This window comes from Mesoplodon densirostris, chromosome 3 (genome assembly GCF_025265405.1).
Source record: "Mesoplodon densirostris isolate mMesDen1 chromosome 3, mMesDen1 primary haplotype, whole genome shotgun sequence".
Lineage (NCBI taxonomy): Eukaryota > Metazoa > Chordata > Mammalia > Artiodactyla > Ziphiidae > Mesoplodon > Mesoplodon densirostris.
This window is the reverse complement of record NC_082663.1, coordinates 107925188-107948144: the sequence shown is the minus strand read 5'-3', so window position 1 is coordinate 107948144 and position 22957 is coordinate 107925188. Positions and strand designations below refer to the sequence as shown.

Here is a 22957-nt window from a genome sequence, read left to right as displayed (position 1 = left end):
ACTACCAATGTTTTGAGAAGGGAATTTTAACTTTATTTTTCAGCAGTGTAGGGGATCAAAAATTAGGTAGTTTAGAGGCCACACTGAAGTAACTGTCTCAGAACTGAAGTAAGATGCAGAAATGCCTCTAGAGCTTATACTGTACTCTGAGAGCTTATACTAAGCAACTTGGTTCAGATAATCAAAATTCCATGCTTCTTCATAAATTCTTACAGCTATTAACTACATTTTTCTTGACTATAAGCTATAAAACGATGGTCATAAATATAATCGGCTTTTCAGTAAAATTAATACTTGGCATTGGAGAAGTTTCAGAAGCTTCCTAACTTTAACTACAGCTGATTTATTTCCTTAAACAATTTTATATGTTTAAAGGAAAACTTAAGTTTAGTCAAAAAAGACATTCACTTCAAATAAAATCTGATGGGGAGAAAAAAATCTGGGTTGAAAATTTAATATTCTACATTATTTTCTTTTTGTTAGTTCCCTCTACTGTTTCTGAAAAAAAAAAAAAACAAACAGCTGGGAAAATTACAAATCACTTTCCTATATATATATCAATTTCAATGAATTTTAATTTTAAGCTTGTATTGAAGATTGTGGAAAAGGAACACTTTTCTAAATTTGAAGGGCAAAAACCAATACTAAAACAAATCTGTCAAATACTAATAAAATCACAATATAAGCTGAACTATTAATATTCAGAAAATAAGATATTTCTTACAGAAAAAAATCTCCATCAGCCTTCCAAGTTCAGTTTATACCGATCTGAAGTATCTTTTATGCAATGATATTTAACATAAAATATTTAAGACTCATGTTTTAAAAACCATGAAATTCTGAGTTATGTTCCAAAAATGTGGTGATCTATCATCAGAAATTATGAATGACAACTCTATCAGTTTTATTATCAGTTTTTTTGAGAACAATTAGAAACCACAGGACTTGCAAGAAGATTTTACCGAGTCATTACATCATTTGCATTCTTAACATCTAAAACATTATTTTGAATTGTCCCTTCATATGACACTCAGGAGGATTTTAGGTTCCGAGGCAATCAGTGGGTGAGCAGTGTATCTTTATTTTCTAATGGGAGAGGTCAGAGCTTATGAAGAGGAGATGAGAAAGGAGATGGCACGTTGCATCCATTACAAGTATGTATTCAGGCAGAAAATTTTAGGAAAGAATACATATGGAAGTTGAGGAAGAAGAAGCTGAGTTCCTGAAAACTATCTGGGTCTACCTGGACCTTGTAAAATCTTTGCATGTCACCAGAGGTACTTATACACAAGTCTGAAGACCACTGTTTGATGGTAAAGGTACTATCAAAGTATAGCAACAGGTGGGCAGCTAGAGCTCTGGTAAGGGAAAAATCTCTATTCTCATATGGCTGACATGTTGTTAAACCAAAATTCAAAACAGATCCCAGAGTGAAAACATCTTCTGAATTAGACTGCTTACTTGAGGAAATAAATTATTAATTTAAAAAGCTTACCCTAGCACTTTAAATTCTATTGTTTGGGGTTTTATACCATGATATCTCAATAGGACTGCTAGATATTCATTTTAAAGAACATGAAGCACTATTCTAAAGGTTTATATCTATAAACGAAACAAAGATCTCTGCTCTTGTAGAACTTAATTCTAGTGGGAAAAAAGCATTAAAAAATAAAAATAACATAAATGTAAATTATATGGTAAATCAAGAGATGCTGGCTGCTATAGAAGAAAGATCAGAGGAGGGCTAGAGGGATCAGGAGTGCAGGGCAGGTAGGTGCAGACTGCAGTATTGAACAGGGCGGTCAGGACAGGCCCCACTGTGGAGGGAAGATTTTAGTGAAGACTTGAAGGAGGTCAGAGAGTCAACCAAGTAGATATCTGAGGAAAGAGTGGCTCAGAGAGAGCTGTGAAAAGGCTGTGAGAAGAGAGCAGCCTGTCAGACAAGTACAAAGACCTGTAAGGAGGCCAATGTGGCTGGCGTGGAGTGAGCAAGGGGGAAGACCAGAGAAAAGCAGAAGGCCGCTGGTGCAGCCACTGTTGAGAACAGCATGGAGGTTTCCTAAAAACCAAAAATAGAGCTGCCATATGATCCAGCAGTCCCACTCCTGGGCACATACCTGGAAAAGATGAAAACCCTAGTCCGAAAAGATACATGCACCCCACTGTTCACAGCAGCACTATTTACAATAGTCAGCTCATGGAAGCAACCTAAGTGTCCATCAACAGATGAATGGATAAAGAAGATATGGTGTGTATATACGATGGAATATTACTCAGCCATAAAAAAGAATGAAATCATGCCATTTGCAGCAACATGGATGGACCTAAAGATTATCACACTAAGTGAAGTAAATCAGAGAAAGACAAATATTATATGATATTACTTATATGTGGGATCTAAAAAGATAGTACAAATGAACTTATTTACAAAACAGAAACAGACTCACAGACATAGAAAACTTACAGTTACCAAAGGAAAAAGGGTAGGGGGATAAATTAGGAATCTGAGATTAACAGATACACACTACTACATATAAAAGATAAACAACAAGGACCTACTGTATAGCACAAGGAACTACACTCAGTATCCTGTAATAACCTATAAAGCAAAAGAATCTGAGAAAGGATATATATATACACATATATGTATATATATATATGGTATAACTGAATCACTCTGCTGTATACCTGAAACAATGAAAATCAACTATACTCCAATTAAAAAAAAAAAAAATAGAAGGCCAGTTCAGCCAGGCCATGTGGGGCTGTGGAAGCCTTGGTAAGGAATTTGGATTTTACACTCAGTGAAATATAAAGTTCTGAGAAGAACAGTGAAATGGTTTGATCTTGTGTGCTGAAAGAATTACCCAGGCTACTCTGTTGAGGATAACATATAGGGCCACAAGGGTAGAAATGAGATGACCTATTAGGAGGTGAACCCAAGATTCCAGCAAGGCTTTGTGGTGGCTTCACCCAGGGTGGGAGCAATGGAGACAGTGACAAGCAGTCAGATGCTGGATGTATTCTGAAGGTACAGTGAGCAAGATTTCTTGATGAACTGGACATGGATAACGAGAGAAGTCAAGGATGACTCCAAGGTTTCTCATCTGAGAAAATGGAAGGACAGAGCCATCATCAATTGAGATGGAGAAAGCTGCGGCGGGGGACAGGTTGGAAGGAAAGAAAAGCACTTGAATACTAGACATGATAAGTTTGAGACATTCAAGTAAAGGTATTAAAAAGGCAACTTTTAGGGCTTCCCTGGTGGCGCAGTGGTTGAGAGTCCACCGGCCGATGCAGGGGACACGGGTTCGTGCCCCGGTCCGGGAAGATCCCACATGCCGCAGAGCCTGCGCGTCCGGAGCCCATGCTCCGCGACGGGAGAGGCCACAACAGTGAGAGGCCCGCGTACCACAAAAAAAAAAAAAAAAAAAAGGCAACTTTTATATTAACCTAGTTTACGTTGAGAGGTCTCTGCTGGAGATACAAACTAGAACTGTCAGCACACAGCTGGTGCTCAAAGCCGTGAGACTGGTTGAGATCACCGAGAGAGTGAAGGTTAGATGAAGGGAAGGAGACCATCAGGAGGTTGGGGGAAAAGGAGGAGCCAGCAAAGGAAGCACAGAGGAATTAGTGAGGCAGGGAAGAAACCAAGTGTGGCATCCCCAAAGGCAAGCGTAAAAGACATTACAGAGGAGTCTCAAAGCCAGTGGTAGGTCAAACAAGATGCACAACACTGGCGACCTTGAAAGCATTCTCGGTGGAGGGGTGAGGGTGAGAGCCTGGCTGGGGTGGGTTTAAGAGACTGAAGAGAAGAACTAGAGATAAAAGTGTTGGCAACTCTTTGCAAGTTTTGCTGCAAAACGAAGTGAAAACCTAGGGTTGGAGGTGATGGGAAAAGTAAGGTAAAAAAACTTGTTAAGGTTTTCTTTGGTTTATTTTTGTTTTTTAAGGTGGGAGCAGTGTTTACATGCCGATGAACTGTTCATTTGTTTTTGCGTGTTTGTATACTGATGGTAAAAAGTGTATGACAGGAAGGGCAGAACTCTTGGAACTTTACCACTTAGCATGCAAGAGGGGGCCAGGTCTACTATGGTAATGGGATTGGCTTGAGTATGTGACAAATTTTTTAATGGTAACAGTCCAGAAGACAAAGTATACGATATTCAAGTGGTGGTGTGAGTATGCAAGTGTGTGAAATTTGTTTTCAAAATAAGCCATTCTATTATCTGCCACTATTACGTAGGGATTATATAGGTATCTATAGACTTAATCACAAATTCTTCTTCCCTCACCACCAAAAACTATGGCAGTGTCTTCCTTTGGTAAGTGCATTACTACTGGTAATGTAATTTAATAGGTCTCTATATGCTGATGAGACCTTGGCACACTCTGGTTATATACAGGCTTTGTGCCTATAACATGCCAGCTAGTCGGGTCTCTAAGGCAAGGTAGTTAAAAGGACAGGGAAAGGGAATATTCAAAGAAAGTAAGTTAAGAAAACTTTCTGGATGAGTGCCAAGTCCCCTCACCAAGTACTGGGTTAGCCAAAGTTTGTTCGGGTTTTTCCGTAACGGAAAATACAAGGGAAGAGGGGAACTTTGCCAGGTGTGTTTACAACCTGCTTACTAGAACCCCATTACTACTCTGGAAACTTCCAAATATATGAGAATCCCATAAACCACGAAGAAATACATAAAGTGTAAAGTATTATTAATAGTGATAGTAATAAAAAGCTTACAGGATTCAAGGGATATTATAATTTCAGTAATGGATTTAAACGTTAATACTGGGTTAAGAAGATCTCTTTCAGGACTAAAACTGCCTTCTTTCTGTGCTCTTGGCATGTGGTTCCTCCCCTCCCCCGAAAATCAAAACCTACTTTAGGTTTCTTTAAATTAAAACTTCACTGTATCTTCCTAACACTACAGAATTGTCTAATTAAAAACCAAATCAATATTTCAGTATGTAAAAACCCAAAAGCTCCATATAGACCATAGGATTATCATCAGAAATTTAAAAAAATGAACTGCCAGCTACTATATCCTGAAAAAGATGCTCTATTACTCACTTTTAATCCAGCTGCATAGCCCACTGGTTGTGGGGCAATGCTGGACTGCCCAGCTTCCCCTATCACCACAGCTAAGCCAAAAACCTCCTGGAAGGCATCTCGGACAGCGGCAACTTTTACTTCTTTATTTGACGTCACTACAATGTCCAGTTCACCTCCAGATTCTACAAAGACCAGAAGAAAATTTCAATTCCAAATTAAAATAATGAAATTATCATAATTACTACCATGCACTAACATTTTATTACATAATTACTCTTAACCTGGCAAAACAATGCAAGCTATAGATTACCTTTTTACTGGCTGAGGAAACTGAGGCTGATAAGGTCTCACCCAAGGTAACACAGCTACTTAGCGATGATGTCAGGACTCAAATCTAGGTCTGCATCTTTTCACTACACTGCCTGATGCAAGCAGACACATTTCACCCTGTCATCTAATGGCATCTTACTCTGAGATTTCTCAAGAGAGCTGTTTGTACTGTGAAATATTCTGCCCTAGAAACAATGCTTTTCCTAAGTATCTTTTGGAACAGCTGAAAATATTTTCCAAATATTTAGGCTTTTTATTATGGATTTCTTTTTTCCTGATTGAAACAATGTTCCACAGATCCCATCTTTACTGGAATTTCTTAAATTATTAAAACCTAAAAGCAAGGGTTACCATAGGAAAGAGGAGGAAGACTATATGTTTTTCTTTTTTTTTTCCTCCATGTGGGACATATCTCTTAACCCTATCTAGCTAAGTACTGTTCCATTAGGCTTCAGCTCAAAAAGCTTTTCAGTTTTTTGTGATGACTCAGGCCACTTTTAATGATTATAAAGGGAGAGCTAATCAAAAAAATGTTGAAACTGTGTTAAAGTCCATTTCTAATAGTTCTTGTGCTTTCTTGATACATTTGAAATTGTTATGGTGATTTCTAAAATATTTATATAAAAACATGGTAAGTTTTACTAGTTTTGTTAGATCCAAATGGTCTCATTTTTGCTGCCTGTCAATAGCTTTTTCACACTATTATTGCTTTTTATAGGTGATTAAGATTATATGTTATTATATCTTCTAATAATAGAAATTTCATTTTGTATCTTTCTCTCCCCGTTTTATTTTCCTTTATCTGGATGTCACGCAGAGTACTGGCCTGAGAAAAGTCTTTGGTTTGAATCCTGATTTTATCACTTACTAGCTCATTACCTTGGGGGAGTCACGGAGCTTGTTTCCTCACAGAAAAATTCCTGCCACCTCACAGGGCTGGCTCTAAGGATTAAATAAGGTAATTGATTTCACCATCTAACACAACATCCATTAAAACAACAACAGCTCCAAAAATACTAATTCCTTTCTTTTTCTCACTAAAAATAAGAGCTTGTGAAGAGAATAACATATATACTGCATTCATTATGTCAAACTTGATTATTATGAATATATGAAATCAGTATATATGGTAGGGTCCAATTTCTAAACCCTGGCAATTACAAACACAGAGAACAATTCAGCTGAGTTAATTCTTTGATTCAATTTTGCACTTAAAGGGAAGCAAAGTAGCTAAGTGTTAGCTCCATCAAGTTGTGTAACCTAGGATAATAATAAAGCTCTCTGAACACAAGTTCCTCATCTAAAACCTGAGGAAAATAACACCTAGCTTGCAGAGCTCTTACGGGAATTAGTATCTGGCAGATCAAGTGTTTAATAAATGGTACTTATTATCATTATTAGGTCTTGCCCTTTGACATTTACTAGACAATTACCAACAGACTCAAGACTTATGAAAGCTACTGACTTTTTTTTTTTTGTTGTTGTTGTTGTTGTTGTTGTTGTACGCGGGCCTCTCACTGCTGCGGCCTCTCCCATTGCGGAGCACAGGCTCCGGACACACAGGCTCCGCGGCCATGGCTCGCGGGCCCAGCCGCTCCGCGGCATGTGGGATCCTCCGGGATCGGGGCACGAACCCGTGTCCCCTGCATCGGCAGGCGGACTCTCAACCACTGCGCCACCAGGGAAGCCCATGAAAGCTACTGACTTTTTATTGCTACTGAAAATCTGTTCAAGTACCTGGTGCATAGCTATGGCCGCTAAATTGTTATCTTTAACAGAATTACTAATAATTGGTCACAAATCCTGCTAAGAGATTATGTTATTTCACTTACTGGCTATGTACATAAAAAATTAATCCTCCAGTTAACTGTCTGGAGGATTCTTGGTAATGAGGGTTCAAAGGTGATTAAAATAGCTTTCCCAACAAATCTAGCAATGATGTATTATTAGTAAACAGATTAACAGCCTATAAAAATTTTATTTCTGGGCTTCCCTGGTGGCGCAGTGGTTGAGAGTCCACCTGCCGATGGAGGAGACATGGGTTCGTGCCCCGGTCCAGGAAGATCCCACATGCCGCGGAGCGGCTGGGCCTGTGAGCCATGGCCGCTGAGCCTGCACGTCCGGAGCCTGTGCTCCGCAGCGGGAGAGGCTAAAACAGTGAGAGGCCCGCGTACGCCACCCCCCAAAAAACAAATTTTATTCCTGAGTTACACATAAACACATTTAATTAAAATAGATAACTGGAGAAATGTCAAAATCAAATATGAACAAAGCAACACTTCAAATGTCAACAATGAACGGTAAAATTCATATAAAGCAATACTAACCATATTCATAATTAAAATCAGTAAGTATACTAATAATTCAAATCATTTTTACTCCTCCAAAGTTCAATCTGGGAAGTTTTCAAAATTTATTTAATGGTGACTAAGAAAAAGATGAATTAAAAGTATCAAAACCGGGCCTCCCTGGTGGCGCAAGTGGTTGAGAGTCCGCCTGCCGATGCAGGGGATACGGGTTCGTGCCCCGGTCTGGGAGGATCCCATATGCCGCGGGGCGGCTGGGCCCGTGAGCCATGGCCGCTGAGCCTGCGCGTCTGGAGCCTGCGCGTCCGGAGCCTGTGCTCCGCAACGGGGGAGGCCACAACGGTGAGAGGCCCGCATACCGCAAAAAAAAAAAAAAAAAAAAAAAAAAGTATCAAAACCAAGACTGACAATCAATGTAAGAATATAGGAGGATTTTCACTAATTACAAGACCTGTGGGATTACACTCAGTGGCTGACACGAGCACATACTTTATATGGCAGATGCTGCTCTATTTTAAGTACATACTGATATATGGAGCCATGCCAGGGTCCAGCGTTGTAATCATGCTTTCTACTGAATGTTTTGTTTTATCAAGCACAGATTTCACCATAGGGTTCCCAGCCACACCCTGCACAGAACAAATTCACATGTAAATACTCATTCTAAGCAAAGAACACCATGATTACCGGATGGTGAGGAAAAAAAAATTGTTTTTAAGTTTCCAATGCATTGCAGACCTATACTCTTGTAAAATATAAGAAAACTAAGGTTATGGCGATGTCAAATTGCTATGAAATTTCAAAATGCTTCCTCTCAATTTCTCTTCTCATCTCATCATAGATTGACAGCAATCTACTGACCCCACTTCGAGCAACACTGGCCTGGGAAGTATGTTTATTGTACATATATGTATGTGTGTATGTATATATGTTTATTTCATTTCTATGTATACCTATATTTTTATTTCATTTCATTACTATTTATCTATAAAAAAGACTAGGCAAAACTTGTCCATCAAGGTCCCAAATAAAGACTGTAATTGGATGACTCTGAAGACTCACATTTTGTTCCCTAATATAAAAATAAAAACAGTTAAAAAATTTTTATCTTTATTTCCCAGAACAGTTACTTATTACCTTAATATATAATACTCTGTTCTATGAAAGTTTCTTTTTTCCTACTTCCTATTTGTTTTGTTCCCAAATTCTCCCTTTTAATAAAGCCAGACCTAGTCCTCTGAATTCCTAAAACCACACTATTAGACAGAAGGAACCAGATCTGAGTATTTCCTTCCATCTATGCTTCTCCCACAGTCGAAGAAACTTAGAGATGGCATCTGGCTAACAGGCCATGATTCCACCTGTCCCAACCTACCATTAAACTAAGGTGATTCAGAAAAACAGATGAGTTCATAACACTGATATTTAAGACTGTCCACCCATCTTATGCTGAATATTAGAAGAGTTATTTACAAGATCTGTAGGGTTGAACTGAGTATTACAACTGGTAACTGACATGCTGACACATGCTCTTAAGGAGGAAAAGAAGTGAGTCTCTACATAAAGAAGACCTTTAAAAAGCACAAAGTGATATAAAGAAGCAGGCTTAGAAAAATGCCATCTTTCTGATACATAAAACTCAAACGCTGTAAATCAGTTTAACCAGCTACCAATTTAAAAATGCATTTAATATGTAATTAAATTGCAGCCAAACCCTCAGAATATTGAGGGGAACTTGACAAAGCGATTCTAAAATTCATTAAGAAAATTAAATAGAAAAGACTAGCAAAGAAAAATTTTGAAGAGAAAACAGCAAACTTACACAACCAAATGCTGATCTGCCTTTATGAATGCAGAGACTCAGAACTGACTTTTCTATCTGACTCATCTATGAATACTCTTCATCCGCACCTCAGCACAGAGTAGGCTTTCAATAAATATTAGTGTAATAAAGTTATAATAATTAAAATAGTGTGGTACTGTTGCAAGGACAGGCAAAGCAGTGAAATAAAATACAGAGCGCAGAAACTGAGGTTAACACACAATTTAGTAACTAAGGTAAAGGTAACATATCAAATCACTGGGATATGATTTTGGAACAGTTGATTAAGTGGTTGGAAAAAAATTAAATTTGACTTCTATCTCATATAATATAGTAAAGTAAGTATCAGCTATATCAACTTGGGAAGTAAAAAAAATGAAACCACAAGAAAATCAGAAGAAATCATAAAAAAACAATTATCATATAATACAGTAGGTAAATGTCATTTTTAACATTTAAAAAAATTGAAAAAAAAATTGATAGAAATGACTCCCCAAAATTTAGAAGGCTTTGTGTCAATAAAGCATAATAAAATTGAAATGTAAGATAAAAATGGAGGCTACTGCAGCATATGATAGCATATAATATTCTTCTTACATTAAGAGTTTTTATCAATTCATTAAAAAAGAAAATCATCCCAATTCAAAACTGAGCAAAGAACATGAATACAGACTTAACAAAATAAAAATACAAATGGCCAAAAATCACATTAAAAAAAATTCAAATTGAGTAACAAAGAAATGCAAATTTAAACAAGGTATTATTTTTTTGCCTATCAAATTAGAAAATACTATATTTCAATTAATAAAATCACTGCTGGCAAATGAATGATGTTATGACAGTGATCTTGGTATATAACCTTCTTGGAGAGCAATATGTATCAGTAATTTTTAAAATGTCCACACTGACATTTACCAAGAATTAACTCTGATAAAACAGAGATGCACATAAAGATTGGCATACAAGAGTGCTCATAATAATTTAATTAATAAGAATTACAATTAGAAAATGCCAATAACAGGTAAGTGAAATAAAACATGGGAAATAAATACAATGACAGGTTGGGCAAAGTAGCCTGAAGAATTATAGCTGGGAAGATGTTCATGATACACGCTAGGTAAAGACAAACAGAAGACACAAAATTGTGTCCATGTGTCACTACTCCAGTTTGCTTTTCACTAAAAAAGAGATACATTTACACAGATATGTGCATCCAAAAGACAGAGGAACTATAGAAAAAGTGTAATAAGAATAAAAGGTATTTTAATTTTTCCTTACACCTCTTATTCTATTTTCAAAATTCTCTCTAATGAATATGTTAGTTTTATAACTAAAAAAATTAAACGTGATTTTTAAAGTAAACACCCCTTACCTTAATAAAACCCCAGAGTCCACCAGCAGATGCTTCATCCTGCCCTCTAACAATTCTAGGATCTTCTTGCTCCTCTGGAAAAGTTATGGCTGATGTGGTTCCAGTTCCCTGTGCCAGAGATGTCAAACCAGCTTGCTGAGTAATGGGAGTTGGCAAAATACCTAGTTAATGGCAAAAATGTTAATATATGTAATTTATTCCATAAACTATTTCCTATAAAAAGAAGATACAACATATGAGATGAGTAGTTCAAAACAGCTTTAATAATGTAACTATATACTCAGGCATTTCAACACTGAGATATGAGCTCAAAGAATCACCTAAACCTTTATAAAATATACAAAATTCCAAAGAAGAAATTTCTTTCCCTCTTCATAAGCTTACACCAACCAAGTGCCCTGAAAATAGACAGAAAATATACATCCAAAAGTACTTCATGTTTGCCCTATGAGCACTTGGATGCAGACAGCTATAGTTTGAATCTCTTTAAAGCATAAAAATAACTGATACGAGCACTCAAGCCCATCATACAAAAAACATGTAAAAATTAGTAAACATATCCATATACCCTATTTTAACTCAAAAAAAAATTCACATATACATACACATGGGTGTCATACTTGTACTCTTGAAAAAATTTTATTTGTTAAGGTAGACAAGCCAAGTTGGATTATAAAATCACAACAAAATTGTTTCTTTTCCTATAATGAGAAACAATAGGCAGAATATGACAGGATGAAGTTTTGATATTGATATCCAATAACCATTCCAGGGAAGTCGAAAAAGTAGGTGTAACTGACCTAGAAAATAAAATAGTCCAATTCCACCATCTTATGGCACATACACTTATTTGTTTTTGAACTTTTACCTGGCTAAATAAAACTACTCCTTGGACCATTCAGTCCTGATAATTTTTTAAGTAAAGCTTTAAAAAAAACTCTCAGACTTCACCTTGATGTTTCTCTATAACGGCACAAATGTTAGGACAAAATTTTCTAATTCTGGCTGACATTCCACATACTAATCATGTACTAAGTTTTATACCATATAAAAATCATATATTAAGTAACATCAGCTTTATTTTAATAATTTAAATGAAAATAGGAAGCTCTGGAGATCAAGGAAAAGGGAATGAAACATTCATGCACAGTAACCGGACCCCTCATACACTGCTGGTGAGAAAGTAAAATGGTGCAGCTGCTTTGGAAAATAGTCTGGTAGTTGTTCAAAAGTCAGCAATTCTGACATGCACCCCAGTGTTCACAGCACAGCACTATTTACAACAGCCAAGACATGGAAGCAACCTAAATGTCCATCGACAAATGAATGGATATATATATATATATATATATATATATACACACACATATACAATGGAACGTTACTCAGCCATAAAAAAGAATGAAATAATGCCATTTGCAGCAACATGGATGTACCTAGAGATGATCATACTAAGTGAAGTAAATCAAAGACAAGTATCATATGATATCACTTATATGTGGAATCTAAAAAATGGTGCAAATGAACTTATTTACAAAACAGAAATAGACTCACAGACATACAAAAAAACCTTATGGTTTTCAAAGGAGAAGGAGGGGATAAATTAGGAGGTTGGGGTTAACAGATACACACTACTATATATAAAACAGATAAACAACAAGGACCTACTGTATAGCACATGAACTCTACTCAATATCTTGTAATAACCTATAATGGAAAAGAATCTGAAAAAGAATAGATATAGATATATGTATAACTGAATAACTACGCTGTACACCTGAAACTAACACAATATTATAAAGCAGCTATACTTCAATTAAAAAAAAAAAACCCTCCAGGAAAAAAAAAAGTCAGCAATTCTGCACCTAGGTATAAACCCAAGAGAAATGAAAACATGTTCACATAAAACCTTGCACACAAAGGTTCATAAAATCAGTATTCACAATAGGCAAAAAGTGCAAACAACCCAACAGTTTATCAACTGATGAAATGAATAAACAAAATGTGGTATATCCATACAATGGAATATTATTCAGTCTTAAAAAGGAAGTTCTGACGCATTCTACAACATGGATGAATCTTGAAAATATTACACTAAGTCACAGAAGACACATATTATGAGTCCATTTATACGAACTGTTCAAAATAAGCAAATTCATAGAAGCAGAAAGTAGATTAGTGGTTCTGAGGGCCATGAGGATTGGGAGGAAGTAGGGAGTGACAGCTAATAGGTATGGGGTTTCTTTTGGGGTGATTAAAAGGTTCTAAAATTGATTTTGGTGATGGCTGCACAACTTGATACAGTAATAACTATTAAACTGTACACATGAAAGGGTTGAATTGTATGTGAATTATACCTCAATAAAGCTGCTTTAAAAATAAATAAAACATTCACCATAACCACTTGTTTCAAAGTATCAGTGAGAGACAGAATTACCTGTCACCGGAGGTGCAGAAAAAGACGGCATCAGGGGTGTCTGGGGAGCTCTTCCTGCATGTCCTCGTGTAATGTCATAGGCTGAGCCGACAGAGAATCCTGATGTGGGAGGACCCGAAGCAGGGGCAGATAAGAGAGTGTTTGGGGCAGAAGTGGAAGGTGGGAAGTGGGATGAAGGAGGGTTACTGAAGGCAGCAGCAGTTGGTGGAGAAACATGAGGTGGTAAAGACGTAATGAGTGCAGGACCAGAAGGAACCGGTGAAGGAGGCACAAAGGGCAAGGGTGGCGAAGGCCTCACAGGAGGCAGGGACTGCTGAGGGGTGGAGTACGTGTGTGGCGGCAGGGGATGCACAGAGGACACGCTTGGAGAAGAGAAAGCGCTGGCTGCAGCTAGAAAAAGGAGGGCACGAAAAAAATGCGTCAGTAAAATGTTTTTCACTTAGTTTTCAAAGTGTCTCATTACTGTCTTCTTGGAAAATTTTAAAATTTAACAGACCCTATCCCAGGAGTTATTTTTAAATGTGTGATTTGAACTATACGACTATGACTGAGTGCAAATGACTTTCAACTCCCGTCAGTAAAAGCAGCAGCTATGTAAAATTAAGTTATGGTATTGCAGACCTTTGTGTTTTTGTTTTGATGTGCTTTTAATAAAATAAAGCCGTTTTTCATCCCTGCTGATATGAGCATAAAACCTCACAATTTAAGGCTCAAAGTCAGAAGGTCAGAACGTTAATCACCACAGTCACAGAACATTAGACAAAGCTAATACATACTTTTTAGGATATCTCTGTCATAACAAAGATGATTTCTAGTCAGTATGAACATAAAGAACGAAAGTTAAGATAAAGCAAAACATAGATGTTTTCTGTCTTCAGGCTTAAATTAAAAAAGGCTATCTCCCTTCATCCTGGCAAAGATTACAGAATTTTTAATATACAGGAACACCTCATTTTATTTTGCTCCGCTTTACAAATTGAAGGGTTGTGGCAACCCTTGTGTTAAGCAAGTCTATCAGCACCATTTTTCCCAACAGCATTTGTTCTTCGTGTCTCTGTGTGACATTTTGGTAACTCTCACAACATTTCAAACTTTTTCATTATTATTGTATTTGTTATGGTGATCCGTGATCTTTGATGTTACTAATGCAAAAAGATGACAACTCGCTAAAAGCTCAGATGATGATCAGCATTTTTAAGCAATACTTTAGCAAAGTTTTTACTTAAGGTACGTACATTCTTTTTTTAGACGTAATACATTGCAAACTTAACAGACTACAGTATAGTGTAACCATAATTTTTATATGCACTGGGAAACAAAAAAATTCATGTGACTCACTTTATTGCAATATTCACTTTACTGTAGTGGTCTAGAACTGAACTCTCAGTATCTCTGAGGTATGCCTCTATGCTTTTTTTAAATGACTCTGAGAAAAGATAACAGTATCTTGACTATCCTCAAAACATACTGATGCTAGACAACTGCACGTACCTAAAGGGGCTGGGGGGGAAGACGGCTGTGCCGCTGTGGCAGCGACAGCCAGTTCCGCTGAACTTGGTGGAGGAGTCCCAGGTGGTGTTGTCTCTATTCCACTCTCTTCCATCATTTTTCTTCAATTACGGTAAAACTGTAAAAATATTAAAATGTAATAAATATTACACAGTAATAAAAAGTATATTTTTAAACCTTGTATAGTTAGAGAATAGTTTTTTAAAATAATCAACAGACAGATGTCTGTCTTTACTGTTTATAATGCCACTTATCTCCAGGTGAAGGGTTTGTCAAAATTCCTAAGAAAATAGTCTGTGAGAATATTTAATGTGCAAACAATCTGAGACATTTTCATACACCTACTCCATTACTGAGAAATAATTTTACATTAACTAAGTAATTAATTACCCAATATATTTCAAATAGTAAATTACTAATTTAATTTCTGCCACATGAATGCATGGGAGATTTATATCTAGATTCCAGTCACTATTACTTTTAAAATAAAAATAAATTATTTAAAGTATTCTTGAAACACTTCCTCTCTCATTAAGCAGTGTACGAGGGCTACTCCTGTTAACAGTAAAAAAAAATTTTTTACTGTGCTCGATTCCCAGGTTTTCTTAGTTTACATTCTAAAATGTGCCCCATAATGGCTAAATGATATGTCTCAGGTTTTAGAAAAGTTAGCTGTAGCAAAAATGCCACTAGATAGCATTTCGACCTAACAGTCAAAAACGGGTTACAAAATGTGGGAAAACTTCCTTAAAAATTATAAATTTTCAAGCCTGCCTCAAGTATAAAATCGAAACTTCTAAACCTACCAAATAAGTTTTTGAAGTTTTTACTCATTTAACAAACAGTCAGTGACGGTCAACCACTTGCCAAGCACTGTACTGGTGCCTCTAGAAATATAGTGTAAGCAAAACAAATGGGATACTTAAAGTCCAGTTCGGGAGACAGTCAAACAATAACAGCAACATAACAATGAACCACAGCCTGAATGATGTGCTCTGAGAGCAAGAACAATTCTGCTCGCTGGGAATACGGTTTTGACTGGTGAACAGAAAAGGGTTCCCCAAGGAAGTCACATATAAGCTGAGATCTGAGGGACGATCAGAATTTAATTAGGCAAGGGAAAGGAGCTAAAGAGGGCACATGCCAGAAAAAGTGAATACAGAGAAGGTATAAAGGCCCTGGAAGGTTGAGGGACATTGACACATTCAAGAAAACGCATGCAGCAGAAAGGAATAATGAGGACTGGAGACATGGAGAGGAGCTCAGACCATGCTGACACGTATAAGCCAAATTAAAGAGATGGCTCTTTTGAGAACAGAAAGTCACTGTGGGGCATTCAAACTGGGAATGACATATTGGGTCTTCTCACTTTTTTGAAGAAATTTCAGATTCACAAGAAGATGCCAAAATAGAGCCGACTTCATGAGTACCTTAAACCCAGTTTCTGCCAACGATGGCATCCTATGTAACTAGACTACGGTGATAAAACCCAGGAAATTAACATTGGTACAATGCGAGTAACTGAACTACAGACCTTATTTGGATTTCACCTGTTTTTACATTCACGTGTGTGTGTGTGTGTAGTTCTATGAAGTTTCATCATATGCACTGACTCGTGTAGCTACCACCACAATCAGGACACAGAACTGTTCCATCACCCCCTCAAAGAAACTCCCACATGCTGCTCCTTGGTCACACCCTCTCATCAACCATAAGCTCTGGCAACCAACTGTTCTCTACCATTTTCTCATTTCATGAATGTTACGTAAATAGAATCATACAGCACACAACTTTTTGAGATTGGTTTTTTTCACTCAACAGAATGCTCTTAAGATCCATCCAAATTGTTGGATATATCAATGGTTGGTTCTTTATTGCTGAAGAGTATTCCATTTTATAGTTGTACCACTGTGTTTATCCATTTATTTGTTGAAGGACATTTAGGCTGGTTCCAGCTTTTAGCAATTCATATTTGTGTTTTGGAAAAATTCCTCTGACCACAGTATGCAGTTTGTGCCATAGGGCAGTCAGAGTAGATGCAGAGAGACCATTAAGAAGGCTATAGAAGTAGTTCAAATAACACCCTAGGTTAGTGATTCTCAAATGGGGAGTGGAGGAGGGTGATTCTGCCCCTCTCCCCTGCAAGGGTCATTTGGCAATGTCTGGAGACATATTTGGTTGTCAGAACTAGGGGGTATTACTGGCATCTAGTAGGTAAAGGCTGGGAATACTGCTAAAAATCCTACAATGCACAGGATGGGCCCCACAAGAAAGAGTTATCTGGCCCCAGACTAAGGTGATGATAGTGGAGATGGAGAGAGTGGACAGGCTCAAGAAATGTTTAGGTGGTTAACACTCAGTGATAGACTGGATATGGGGTCCAGGAGGGGGAGAGGCATGACTTGCACAACTGGAGAGATGGTGGTGCCATTCAGTAAGACAGGGAACACTGGAGGAGGTCAAGGTGTATGTCTGACATCTTGGGAAAGGAGGGATTATGCAGTATTTAATACTGGACATGCTAAGTTCAAGCTCCTCGAAACGTCCAAGTACCGGTGACTTGGTATGCAGCTCAGCAACCACATAAATGTGGGCTTCATCAGCTTACTGATAGTCTCTAAAGTCATGTGCTGGAAAGAGATTACCTGAGAAGACCAAGAGAAAAAAGAAGATGGCCCAACGAACCCTTGAAGAAGAGCCCAGGAGGAAAAAAAAAAAGCCTGAAGAGAAGAATGAAAGACCAGAAAGACAGGAAGAAAACCAGGAGGCTGTGGTGTCCAAAAGCCAGAGAAGAGGGTTTCAAGGTAGGAATGGGCAACAGTATCAAATGCTACAGAAAAGACAAATAGGATGATATATGAAAAAGTCAATAGATTTGCCAAACTGGAGATAAAACTTAGTGAGAGCCGTTTCCACAGAAGGAGTGGGGATAATAAGACACTGATGAAAGAAATTAGAGATGATACAAATAGGTGGAGAGATATACCATGTTCTTGGATTGGAAGAATCAACATTGTGAAAATGACTATACTACCCAAAGCAATCTACAGATTCAATGCAATCCCTATCCAACTACCACTGGCATTTTTCACAGAACTAGAACAAAAAATTTCACAATTTGTATGGAAACACAAAAGACCCCGAATAGCCAAAGCAATCTTGAGAACGAAAAATGGAGCTGGAGGAATCAGGCTCCCTGACTTCAGACTATACTATAAAGCTACAGTAATCAAGACAATATGGTACTGGCACAAAAACAGAAAGATAGATCAATGGAACAGGATAGAAAGCCCAGAGATAAACCCACGCACATATGGTCACCTTATCTTTGATAAAGGAGGCAGGAATGTACAGTGGAGAAAGGACAGCCTCTTCAATAAGTGGTGCTGGGAAAACTGGACAGGGACATGTAAAATTATGAGCTCAGATCATTCCCTAACACCATACACAAAAATAAGCTCAAAATGGATTAAAGACCTAAATGTAAGGCCAGAAACTATCAAACTCTTAGAGGAAAACATAGGCAGAACACTCTATGACATAAATCACAGCAAGATCCTTGTTGACCCACCTCCTAGAGAAATGGAAATAAAGACAAAAATAAACAAATGGGACCTAATGAAACTTAAAAGCTTTTGCACAGCAAAGGAAACCATAAACAAGAACAAAAGACAACCCGCAGAATGGGAGAAAATATTTGCAAATGAAGCAACTGACAAAGGATTAATCTCCAAAATATATAAGCAGCTCATGCAGCTCAATAACAAAAAAACAAACAACCCAATCCAAAAATGGGCAGAAGACCTAAATAGACACTTCTCCAAAGAAGATATACATATTGCCAACAAACATATGAAAGAATGCTCAACATCACTAATCATTAGAGAAATGCAAATCAAAACTACAATGAGATATCATCTCACACCAGTCAGAATGGCCATCATCAAAAAATCTACAAACAATAAATGCTGGAGAGGGTGTGGAAAAAAGGGAACACTCTTGCACTGCTGGTGGGAATGTGAATTGGTACAGCCACTATGGAGAACAGTATGGAGGTTCCTTAAGAAACTACAAATAGAACTACCATATGACCCAGCAATCCCACTACTGGGCATATACCCTGAGAAAACCATAATTCAAAAAGAGTCATGTGGGCTTCCCTGGTGGCGCAGTGGTTGAGAGTCTGCCTGCCAGTGCAGGGGACATGGGTTCGAGCCCTGGTCTGGGAAGATCCCACATGCCGCGGAGCGACTAGGCCCGTGAGCCACAACTACTGAGCCTGTGCATCTGGAGCCTGTGCTCCGCAACAAGAGGCTGCGACAGTGAGAGGCCCGCGCACTGCGATGAAGAGTAGCCCCCGCTCCCCGCAACTAGAGAAAGCCCTCGCACAGAAACGAAGATCCAACACACCCAAAAATAAATAAATAAATACATTAAAAAAAAAAAAAAAAAAAAAAGCGTCATGTACCAAAATGTTCATTGAAGCCCTATTTACAATAGCCCAGAGATGGAAACAACCGAAGTGTCCATCATCGGATGAATGGATAAAGAAGATGTGGCACATATATACAATGGAATATTACTCAGCCATAAAAAGAAACGAAATTGAGCTATTTGTAATGAGGTGGATACACCTAGAGTCTGTCATACAGAGTGAAGTAAGTCAGAAAGAGAAAGACAAATACCGTATGCTAACACGTATGTATGGAATTTAAGAAGAAAAAAATGTCATGAAGAACCTAGGGGTAAAACAGGAATAAAGACACAGACCTACTTGAGAATGGACTTGAGGATATGGGGAGGGAGAAGGGTAAGCTGTGACAAAGCGAAAGAGAGGCATGGACATATATACAGTACCAAACGTAATGTAGATAGATAGTGGGAAGCAGCCCCATAGCACAGGGAGATCAGCTCGGAGCTCTGTGACCGCCTGGAGGGGTGGGATAGGGAGGGTGGGAGGGAGGGAGACGCAAGAGGGAAGGGATGGGGGAACAGATGTATATGCATGACTGATTCACTTTCTTATAAAGCAGAAACTAATAAAAAAAATAAAGAAAAAAATACATAGAGTTCCTTCCACTTCATAGAAGTGAAATACAAATTCTTTCTTTAAAAAAAATGCTTACAGAATCTAGAAGGAGCATTTGATTATTTGGTATAATTCTAGAAACTTTGCTTAGAGGTCTTGAGTTTGGGAAGGTGAGAAACTGTGATAATAAGAACCTTGGATGAATGAATTAATGTTTTCATCTGGATATAACCCCCATTTTTCTTGCTGTAAAAAAAAAAAAAAAAAGAAGAACTTAGGGGTAAGACAGGAATAAAGACACAGACCTACTAGAGAATGGACTTGAGGATATGGGAGGGGGAAGGGTAAGCTGTGACAAAGCGCAAGAGAGGCATGGACATACATACACTACCAAACGTAAGGTAGATAGCTAGAGGGAAGCAGCTGCATAGCACAGGGAGATCAGCTGGGTGCTTTGTGACCACCTGGGGGGGTGGGATAGGGAGGGTGGGAGGGAGACGCAAGAGGGAGGGGATATGGGAACAATGTATAACTGATTCACTTTGTTATAAAGCAGAAACTAACACACCATAGTTAAGCAATTATACTCCAATAAAGATGTAAAAAAAAAAAAAACAAAAGGAGTGGGGATAGAAGCCAATTTCAACCGGACTGAGGTGTGAGGTGAAGCAAATATGTACAACACTTTCAAAAAGTTCTGTTGTGAATGTAGAGGAAAGATCTATGGCAGTAAGTAGAAAACAGGTATCCAGGGAAGCAAAATCCTTTCATTCAATACCTACAGACGAAGATAATCAGGGACAGAATGGCCTTCTGGGGACTTTATTACTCCCTGACAAAGCTACCTCTTTTCTTCATCTCATTTTTCCACTGGTTATTCATCTTCCTCCTACAGATGCTACCAATTCTCATAGTAATTAGTAGAAATCATATTTAAAGATAAATATTAATGAATGCATTTGCAAAAGAACCTAAACAATGAATACAACCCGGAAAATGGAATAATTGGTCAATTTCTTTCTGTCTTTAAAAGCCATACTATTTGAGAATCGGCTTAATGACAATATTGGGTAAGTTTTGGATGCATAAACATAATACCTTCTACTAAAGAAAAGCTCCTGTGATTAAAGTAACAGCAAAGTGTCAGAGTTGGTAAAGGTTCTAGTGCTCATTCTCGACACAAAAAGGATATTAATGTATCAGCATTAAAGAAAAAGTGATGGAAATGGCTTGGAAAATTGAGTCCTCAGTCTCTGGACCGACCCTGATCTTCCAATTTGCTTGTGTCTTGGTTCTTCAGTTAAAAAGTAGGTGGCTACTTATAAAGATACAAGGAAAGGTTTGATAAACGTAAAAGCTCGTTAAAAGCGGTTATTATTGTTGATTACCGGTTCAAAAGATAACCTCTACTACCCTTTAGTGAGCACTGCTACAGGAAGGTCTGAGTTTTGTCTCTGCATTCCCACTTCTTATCCCAAAATAACTTCCATAAATGTTCACTGACAAAATAGCAGCTGTACAGGGAAAAGACTGGAATGCCAAAATGTGTCACGTTCGCAGAAATGTACATGTTGTCTCTTAAAATAACTACTTGGAATGACAAAAACTCTCTTGGATTAGACAAATTCTGCCAATCTAGAGAACAGGCTATCCGGTAAACTTGCCCGAAGCAGTTCCCAGGAACGAACAAAGAGACAGCAGAGTGCAAAAGCCCTCTGGAGCGGCGCTAGGCACCGATGGGGGAACCCACGGGAAAGGAAGCTACATCCCACTGCCCGCCCCCATTTGTTGACCTAGGAGTCTCCCAGGCGGTAACAGCCTCCCCCCAAGCTCTGCCACGTCTCCAGGCCGGGCTGGGCCGAGCTAAGGTCAATGGGCTCCTGCCTCGTTATCTCCCCTCCGGCCAGCGCGGCGGAAGGTGGAGCCAAACAGCCCGGGGCGCCGGCGTCGGTCCCGGAACTGGAGCAAAGTGCTGGATAAGACCCCCGGGCCGCACCCACCGTGTAAACCGCGGCGGGAACGGCTTGCCTCTCGAAGCGCACCCTGAACCCTGCATGCACCCACGGCCCGCGCCCGGACTGCACGACGACGGAACTCCCAAACTACCCTCGTTCTCGGGGCGCCTGCCGGCCCGCCCACCTCGCACTACGGCGCCCCTGGGCGCCGGTTTGGGAGCCCAGCCGCCCGCACGCACCCGCGTTACTGCCAGACTGACGCTCACCTGCGGGCCGGAGAGAGTGTCTGCGTGGCAGTGAAAAGTGGGGACTAGGGAAGCTGAGCTGTAGGACTACGACTACGAGAAAACGAGCAAGACGCAGAGAAGCACTCACCGCGCACGCCCCCGCCTCCAAGATGGCCACCGTAGGTGCACGTCCCTGCGCTGCCACGTATGCTGCGCCCCGCCCCGCCCCGCCCCGCCCCGCGCCCCGCCCCGCCCCGCGCCCCGCCCCGCGCCCCGCCCCGCGCCCCGCCCCGTCTCGCTTGCCCTGAGCCCTGACCCGTGGCCTCAAATTAAACCTGCAGGAGTACGTGGGGCCAAAGATCCTCCTGCCCGCAGGGCTGGGTGCTGCCCAGCTCTAGGAGCATTCTCCAGCAGGACTGCCCAACTTTTCACGCCGCAACCTCCGTACGCGAGAACGGAACCCTTGTTACCGGGTGTAGCTCGCTCACTCTGTCCCGTGGCCGCCCGCGGGGATGACGATGAACCAGCCCGGGTCTTCCAGTCCAGTCCCCGCCTCCAGGAAGGACCTCGCTCCGGAAACAGGAGACTTATCCTATGTATTTTCAAAGATTTCCAGATAATAGCGGTTGCATCAAGAAAGAGAGATAGCAGGGTGGCAGCTACCATACTGATTTCCCCCCCAAAGTTCATGTATTACACATTCTTTTTTTTTTTAAATGGAAAACCAAAGATTATCCACTTTCTTAACCTTACGTGCTGCACTTAAAACAGTTCCTGAAAGTCGGTGCTCAATAATGTACACTAAATATATCAATGAATAGAGTGCAATGGAGGAATATAAAGAATTTGCAATCAGAAGTCCTGTTTAGGTCCAGGAGTGCCCTAATGCCACTTGAGCAGTCATGGGACCTTGTATA

At 39.2% G+C, this 22957-nt stretch overlaps 1 protein-coding gene across 5 annotated transcripts in view; it reads right to left on the bottom strand.

The window, feature by feature from the left end:
• PRRC1 (proline rich coiled-coil 1) overlaps window positions 1–22561 on the bottom strand; it is a 45997-nt gene extending 23436 nt beyond the window's left edge. The window contains exons 1-6 of one of the 5 annotated variants that reach the window (XM_060093304.1): window positions 22511–22561; window positions 14812–14947; window positions 13321–13710; window positions 10884–11044; window positions 8216–8318; window positions 5072–5235 (exon numbers count right to left, since the gene is read on the bottom strand). In XM_060093304.1, the coding sequence (XP_059949287.1) occupies window positions 5072–5235; window positions 8216–8318; window positions 10884–11044; window positions 13321–13710; window positions 14812–14926 (933 nt within the window). In that variant the 5' untranslated portion in view covers window positions 14927–14947; window positions 22511–22561. The other 4 variants (XM_060093307.1, XM_060093303.1, XM_060093302.1 and 1 more) reach the window with 4 other exon arrangements.
• Between the last annotated feature and the right edge of the window lie 396 nt (window positions 22562–22957).